Genomic DNA, 8,947 nt, shown 5'->3' on the forward strand with positions numbered 1-8,947 from the left:
GTATTACAAAAGAAACAACCACACTGCATCAGATTTTATGAATAATATTAAGTGAGTATCAAAATATTTAAACTTGCAAGAATGAAATAATTGTCATATATGTAAGTCCTTGTGTGCATGTAAATCTCAATCAAAGCCTAGTTCGCTGATGCATGATAATTTAAATTGAGATACAATCTTAGATTGTACTGAACAATTATCTCTAACATCCTGCATTACAGGTATGTTCAAAATAATAGCGACAAGCGAAATCTCAATCTCAAGTCGCAATAGGCAAATAAAATATAACAGACGAAAATGTAACTGTGAACGCTGTTTATGGAACCAAAGGGACTTGGTTTGGTACAAGAATAACATTTGGTCCATTTTTGAGTACTAAATTTCTCACAAATTATTCCACGGACAGCATTCCTTAAACATTCCCTTAACAAAGCATCTAAACTCGGAATTGAAAATACAGTAAATGAAAGGATTGAAAACGCTGTTCAAGTAAGGAAGACGTATGGCAAACTTTCATATTCCTTTCCCGCATCTAGAGCCCATATAATCATCACAAAATAAGGTGTAAAACAAAGCACAAACACAAGTGAGACTGAAAACAACATTAGGGTCAGTTTCATTTCCATAGGAGGAATTGCCTTGACCTTCATATTCCCGTGGCCATTGTTCGTTCGTATTGTTCCCAATTCTTTACATCGAGCAGACCTTTCGGATAAAATTTCCTCTATATTTGAATTATTCGATTGTCGAATGTCTCCGATGAATTTATGTGCTACTCTATCTGTTTAGAGAAACCTAAGTTTACGTCTGAGCAATTTGTTGTATTAAATTCTGAAAATGACTAATTATTTGTAACGAAATGTGATACTTTCTATCGGTAATCTAACACTTTCGCCTCTAAAAGAAACATGGACAACTTTGATGGGTCAAATATCAAATATGTTATTTGGGTAGTGAATGGTACTGTTCAGAGTTACATACATTATTAAAGATATGAATTTAAAGTTATTACCGATGGAATTGCAAGCATGTATATCTTTTATTTACGGTTATAGACTAATGTATACAAAATGCAATTCCATTTTGTTACATTGTAATCGCTTATTATTCATGGAGTACCGGAACTTATTTTTTAGAACTTAAAATCGGAAATATAAAAATATAAAAATCAACAATGGTGACCGCAAGCAGTAGTTCCGAGATTGCAGTAAGATAATTTGACCTAACTTGTATGTTTTTGTTTAAGAATATTAATTATTTTTTCCATAGAATAGCTAATAGTTTCTATCGGCATTCAGTTTCTTATGGCATTGTTTTACATACGGAAATAGTTGTCTGCGCATGCCAAGAGTTTAACCGTGCTTTCTCATAGCTTCTGTGTCGTAGACTACAGTTAGTTATTCTGCGTTATTTCCATCGATATCTTTGAAAGAACGTCGATTTTAACAATTATCTCTGTTTCAATATTGAAAACAAAAGTTTTATTGTACCACGTACAGACAGAACATATTATTTTCTGTAACGAAACTGAATTGTTCTATGGAAGGTAGCTTTAAATTAACCCGCACTACAAAACTGCAACATTACATTTCTATAAATATATAGTTTAATTGTTTATTTCTTATACTTGGACGGAAATAAGTTCTTCCTCAGAAGGAATATCGGATCAAATTCCATTTGCAGGAGAAACCATGGAAACATTAGTGTTAGTAACTTTTTTTATTTCTTTTTTTTTTGTGTGAATAACAAAAAGAATTCATACAGCATATTTAAGATTAGCAGGGCAAAACGTTATTTTGAGTAACATTTGCTTAATTTCAAAGTTAACTGAGAATAAACAAATATACCTATATAGGGTTTGAATCTTATCATCTTATTTGTCGTATGAAACAGAATTACCAGACGATGGGTAAAAAACATCATACATTATTACATTTGTTGGTAGAATGGTATCCTTCATATTAAAAAATGAGTTTGAAACATGTATAGGTATTTATAACATGACTTTAAATATTATGGTTTTCATTATTTTCACTTGTGGGTCTTTAGCATTAAATACTTAAAACAAAATGATATCGACATAACTTAAATCTCAGGTACAATACATAATTATCACAACCTTTCTTATTTTCACAAGTTGTGAATAAACTGTTCAAACGGCAAGAACAAATCTAGTGCGTGTGCTTAATTGGACCATATTTTACGTAGGATGAGACCTTAGTAATCAGTCAAACACAGCTGCCAGTTTGACAGTTTCTATAACGTATACTTAACAGCATGTATTCGAAAACAAGTTATATCTTCTTATTTTGTAAAGCTTCATCTTTACTTGATGGATTTCAACTCTAATGGAGTAATGGGCCAGTGAAATAAAGAAATAAAATCTGCAAAGCATATTTTCCAGTTTCATTTGGCAAATCTAAAGTTTTGTAAGTCTGTGTGTGTGAGTATACATGCCTAGATATACTAACAGATAATATCTTTTTCGTAGTTGCATGATTTTGTTATATGATTTAATGATACCTTAAACTTGCAACTCCATATTTCCCCTATGCCTCACTCCCCTACACCACACGCAATATAACAGGTCAAAATCATCGAAGTCCGTATTGGCTGTTTTCTCGTCTTATAAATGAAATTTTCATAATCCCTCTTACTGTGGCTTATGTCAAAGTGGTTAAACTGAAACCAGTGGCGTTTTTGCCACTGACCATTCAAAGGCGGTACCCCAAATGTTCTCCCTTATTTGTTCGTTTTGTCCTCGCATGTGTGCTTTTTATGTGCGTGTGTGTGATACGTGTTGGTCGTGTGCATGTACGTGTGCTGTGGATAGTGATTTCAAACGTGACATTCCCTGTTGGGTATTTTTCCTTGTTTATTTTAGCATTGGCTCAATCTGTTTCATATTATATGCACAGTTTTTTCTTATATTGTGTCTAGTATTGCTTAACTGACTAATACCAATGCAGAAAAAACAAACTCAATTTTAGCTACAAAAATATTCAGGTGTATATACAAAACAGTATGTGTGTTCTAAATCATATTTCTCGCAATAGTAAAGTGATCTGAGACTATGCAAACTACACACACAACAAAGATATAACCAAACAAATAATATCAAATCACTTTAAAAACTGAACACGGTAAGTTTAATTTATTGCACGGTGTGTAGATTTCATTAGCTGGTGCGGAAATAACGTTGTATATTTTCCTTTATGTTTATCATTACATACCGTAAAAAATGTGTTACTGTTGTTTACGAGTGGAAACGTTTTCAAGACTTAATCGCCATCATCACTTTAAAAATCATCTGAGAGATTGAAAATTTCAACTATTGTTCAGGTTTTTATTGTTGTGAGGGTTGAAATTTATCCTAAAATTTTAAGTATTTCTATATGTGTTAGCAGAACTTCTTTCTCTTCAGCATAATTATCCAGCACATACATTGACCAAATTAACCAGGTACTTAATTTGGAATCAAACTGGCTATATTTTTCGTACACTTTTACAAAGACGAATCCAGTGTTTCATTGCCAACTCCAGCAGAATACACGTTTCAAGAACTTTCTAAATTTCGGGTTGAAAATACAGTAAATGACTGGATTGAAAACACTGTTCAAAAATGGTAGTTTTAACGCAAACTGGACACCTGCTTTCAGCTCGTAATCTATTCCACTACCAACATAGTTTCTCATGATTACTCTAACCACAAAGAAGGGTGCGAAACTCAGAATAAAAACCATTGAAGCCACAAACATCATTATGGTAAGGTTCCGTTCTGTGACACATTTGACCGCCACATTTTTTAAACTAGCCTTTCTTATGTATTTTCCATTTCGTCTGGATGGTGTAGCAAAAGAAACTTCTCGTTCATTAACTGCGGGTACACTCGGTGGCTGGTGTGTTCCGTCTAGAGGTGGCTGGTGTGTTCCGTCTAAAGGTGACTGGTGTGTTCCGTCTAGAGGTGGCTGGTGTGTTCCGTCTAGAGAAGAATTTGTTAAAGCGTCATCATTTCCATATGAAGTTTCCGTATACTCTTCTCCAGATATATTCTTGTTATGTGGGATATGCCAGAAACTATTTCCATTCTTAATTGTGGTGTCCTCACATTTAATGTTCTGTTGGATCTTTTGTGATACCCGTTTCCTTTTGATTCTGCGCTTTAGTATGGTAAAGACTGCATTCGAATAGGTCACAATGATAGTAATCCAAATCATCAAGATCAGGAGAAAATCCAATGCATAGAAAATAGAAGCAATGAACTTTAAATTTGGATCATCCGTGACTGTACAGAAATATCCAATTATTGTCCTGTTGATCTGTGAAACAGGAATTTCCAAGACGACAATGTCATAAATTATCAAAGTTCTAACTGCCAGAACTAGGGAAAAGATGACAATACCACCTACTATATATTTTACAGCAGGAATTGTAATCTGTTTAGCAAAAGGTTTACAGATTTTTCTGTGTCTTTCTATCGCAATTATCCATAATAAGAAACAAGATGTTGCAATTGTCCACAAACTGACAAACTGTGTTACCTTGCAAAGAAACTTTTGGCTATGTCCAATATTTACGATCATCTCAACAAGTTTCGGAATTAAAAACACACATACATTAAAGTCAACTATTGAAAGAACTATAATCAAGTTGACAGTCGTGGTTCGTTTCGACTCTAGCGTGTAAAAGACCATTGCCAAAACGTTGCCGATGAGACCCACAAAGGCTAAAACCGCTATATAGACAATTACAGGAAACAATCTCGTGAAAATTTCGTTCTGCATTTGTCGAAGTAGATCATTTTCGTAGTCTTCCATCTGAAATATGAAAGAGCTCGTTATTGTTTTCAACATATTTAAACGATCATTCTAAATCTTTTTACAAACACTAAACATAGCTTCAACGTTGTAAAAATTGTAATTCCAATCTGCAAAATATTATACATGTACAAGACCATAAATAGCCCACGTACTAAACATTGCCAAATGATTTCATTTAGAAATTTAAAGACAAAGGTTAAAAATGTAAATTATAAAATAATTACCTTGATTGTACCAAGCTTATAAGATATGAACAAAAAATACGGGGAACAGAACATCAGAGCATCTATCAGTTTTATATGGATGTGTTTTTAAGAGTATACTACATTAGATATATTACATTCTTTTATCTCCCAATAAATTTCCGGCTTAAAAGCGATTTATATTCCCTTAAGTGACAAAACCGATTGTTAAAAAAATAGCTTTGTAGTTCGATGACTGAGATCAGTTATTCATATACGTCTTAGAACTCAATAAAATTTGATTTAAAATAATCTATGACTTCTTTTGGCTATCACTTTCAGCAAACTATTTTTTTTTCAGTTTTGATGTGGTAGATCTAGTTCGTTACCAAAAAACTATTGCCCTAGTTCGAAGAAATATGTATAAGTTCTATTACATGACATCAGAAATAAATTTTCTCGGCTTATTTTTATTCTTTTTACTTATTAGCCCAGCAAAACTGTGTTGAATAGAAGCCAGTCATAATCCTTTCGTCTGCCGCTATCATATACCGATGCGCTACCAGAGCAGCCTAATGCTTTTCGCTGTTCTCCACTACCGCTACTGTTTTGCTGCTTCCAGAGACGATTTTTGCATACCAGAAAGACGGAGTTGACTATTTCCCTAGTCGAGTGATGAAGTCTTTTCGTGAAAACCGCTTTATCTCGCAATTGAACAAAGAAGAAAATTCCTAAAATATACTACATTTTTACGCCGTGGTAACTGTTATGAAAACTGTCGATACACTATGGTAGTCATCTCCATTGTATGTTAAAGATATAAATTCACTATGTTTATGCTTGTTGTTTTTTGTTAAACGCAACAGTCCACTATAGTACTTATAAGCAAATTTACCATAGTGCCGTAGTGTAAGTGATCGCTGTATAGTCTACAAAACTATGTTGTTTTCAGAATCTAAGAATGCCAAAGCCGTATAATACAGACATAGCAATACAGACATAACAAAATAGCGAAGATTGCCATAGAAATAAGTAATTATTTGATTTTTTAAAAATGTGTTTGTTAATTACCGAAACGAACAACCTCTAAAACTAATTTGTATTTTTTAAAGAATGATCATCCTTAATTAACCTGAAATGCATTGTCTTATTTTCAGTTAGCGACAACAAAAAGTTTCGTGCATTATTGAACATAATGTAATTCCTTTTCTTTTCAAAAGTACATGGCACCTGTGATTATGCAATATATCATGTAGATGATTTAAATGAATAAATCAGATCACTGTATACGAATATGATAGCTATATTAGTGACAGTTTATACTTCATAGTAAATTCTGTAGAAAATAAGAAAAAAAAACTCTATAGATTCAAGAAAAATCTAAAAAATCCCAGTAGTCCAGCGCTGTACGATGTTTGTAATCAGGATCCTCGTTTTCTTTGTACGTTTTAGGCATCTGTGGTAGACTTGCTATATACAACAGAGGTATTAGCATCCCCCATTTTTATTATGGTGCGCATTAAACTGCTATAGTAGCCGAAAGGATAAGGCACAAACTACAAACCGGCGATTCATTTAAATCGGCATGTAATAATAAACATTTATTGAATGGCTTGTTGGTCAAAAGTCAAAACAAGTGCCCGAGGTCAAAAGAACCGAGGGCCAATAATTTTTCAGAATTGACCGGCAAGCCATTCATTAAGTGTCTTATTGTATGACATTAGAAACTAAATTTTATCTCAAATGTTTGACTTTTTTAGACCAGTAAACATGCGTTGAAGACAGATCGGTCATAAAAGCATGAACTATGAACCAGCGATTTATACAAATAAAATTTCATTTGTGTGTGTATATTTTTCATATTTATGCCTAAGGTCTAGAGCCTCCTTTAGCACAGCAATTCATACTCCAGCTGTGCAGATACAGAACGACGACCTGACTAGAGAGATAGAATGGCACACACACACACACAGACACACACACGCACGCACGCACACACACAAACGCACGCACACACAAAGAGAGAGAGAGAGAGAGAATGGCATACACACAGACACATACACACACACACACACGCAAACGCACGCACACACGCACATACAAAGAGAGAGAGAGAGAGAGAGAGAGAGAGAGAGAGAGAGAGAGAGAGATAGGGGAGAGAGAGAGAGGGGGAGAGAGAGAGAGAGAGGTGCATGTCCGGACCTTACAACAGTAACAATACACATTGATACACATTTTTATTTGGCATACATTTCACTGATGTGAATCATTATCGAAGTTCTATATAAACTTTTGATTTATGTACTTTGTAAAGTTAATATGTTTGGTAACAACAAGAATATATTTTTTCACGAGATAAACACAGTATGCATACTTGGTCCGAGATTTATTCCAGCATGAATTGTATGAATACATGGTGACATATAATTACATATGAAGCTATAGCATGATGTTATCATGTCAGGATATTGAACCACGGAAACTACAAAGCATACCACAAAAAGATATGCAGCAATCCTTTATTTCATTTGTGTTCCGTCAACTATGGGCCGACATAAGAAGATATAACATATTATAATTATAGCAGGTTTGCCATTTATTTTGAATAAATATATTATCTATTAAAACCAACAATGATACAGACAGATAGCTCAGTGGTTTGCACACTGGCCTTCCAATCCCGAGGTCGGGGTTCGATCCCCGGCAGCTACTCGGGAATTTTCAGAAACGCTTTTCAGTGTTTCCCACCCAACTAGAGGTGTACTGGTCAGGAACCCAGGCAATCCTTGCGTGTATCAGTGCTATACACTGGGCACGTTAAAGAACCAGGCTGTCTATTCGAAACGAGCTAGGCTAAGTTAGCCGGATAAGCCTGTATCTGATTTCTGATCTCTCTGTCGTGGGGGCTTTGTCTCACTCTGTCCCTCTGGTCAGATCGCTCTGTGTCTGTACTAGTAGAGGATGAATTATGCGCCCTGTGTGGCTGCATTTAAACTATGTAAAGCGCCTTGGGCGCTATATAAATCTGGTATAATTTAATGTACAACGCCAGTGAATATACTATGTGTAAAATAAGGCGTTTAATCAAATAAAGCAGTTTCAGTTTTTTCAGTTTCAGATGAAAAGAGTAGTGATATAAAAGTGTTTTCTGTACGAGAAGTCTACCAAGAATGCCTTTGTCTGACATGTGATAAAAATACCTTGCGTATTAAATTTAAGGATATATTTGCCACTTGGACACAAAGAAGTTTAGCATAACTGTATAGTTATCATGGCACATAATTACCTTAGACGTTGCTTAATCCCTCAGTTCAAAGGAAACAAATTGCTTACATAACTTCCCTCCAGTCCAGGGGCCGTATTCATAAAGCATCTTAAGTATAAGTATAAGAAATTGATTATTTACTTTTATCACATGTTTGACGTCGCGGGAGTGTAATAAAGCCATTAAATAAAAACGATAATACACTAGTGTAATAAAGCTTTGACGTTGACGTCGTTTTTAGTATAGGAGACGTTGGTGAAACTGACTTGTGTATATAGTAAAGAAATGTAGAATTTTTGATATTTCACAAGAAAAAACTAACATGTGATAAAAAGAATATTACATTTGTGACTTCCCACGTTGAATTTATTAAACTCGTTGAATAAAATTGACAAAATGCTCGGCAGAGCCTCCCATTTTATTAGTTTATTCAACTCGTTTAATAAATTCAATATAAAAAGACACTCATGTAATATCCTCTATAAGTATAACTTAGGTAAGAAATTTATTTTACTTAAGTATATATGTTATTCATAAAACAACTTAATAAGTAATTCTTGGCTTTTATTGTGGACGAAAACATTAAAAAACAACATTAATTTCAGACAGATACAACATGCACAATTATGTTTAAAGTGCTTTTATCTGAAAAACAACACTTTAATCGTACTCACGACGCC

The 8,947-nt window shown here is 34.1% G+C and overlaps 1 protein-coding gene across 1 annotated transcript; it reads right to left on the reverse strand.

The window, feature by feature from the left end:
* Positions 1-1,704: 1,704 nt before the first annotated feature.
* On the reverse strand, positions 1,705-5,169 carry LOC123555476 (D(2)-like dopamine receptor). The gene is made up of 2 exons (XM_045346088.2): positions 5,045-5,169; positions 1,705-4,817 (listed from the first exon to the last, which is right to left on the reverse strand). Exons 1-2 carry the CDS (start codon positions 5,096-5,098, stop codon positions 3,528-3,530), a joined length of 1,344 nt encoding a protein of 447 aa, XP_045202023.1. The 5' UTR covers positions 5,099-5,169; the 3' UTR covers positions 1,705-3,527.
* Positions 5,170-8,947: the final 3,778 nt, after the last annotated feature.

Source organism: Mercenaria mercenaria, chromosome 7 (genome assembly GCF_021730395.1).
Source record: "Mercenaria mercenaria strain notata chromosome 7, MADL_Memer_1, whole genome shotgun sequence".
Taxonomy (NCBI): Eukaryota; Metazoa; Mollusca; class Bivalvia; order Venerida; family Veneridae; genus Mercenaria; species Mercenaria mercenaria.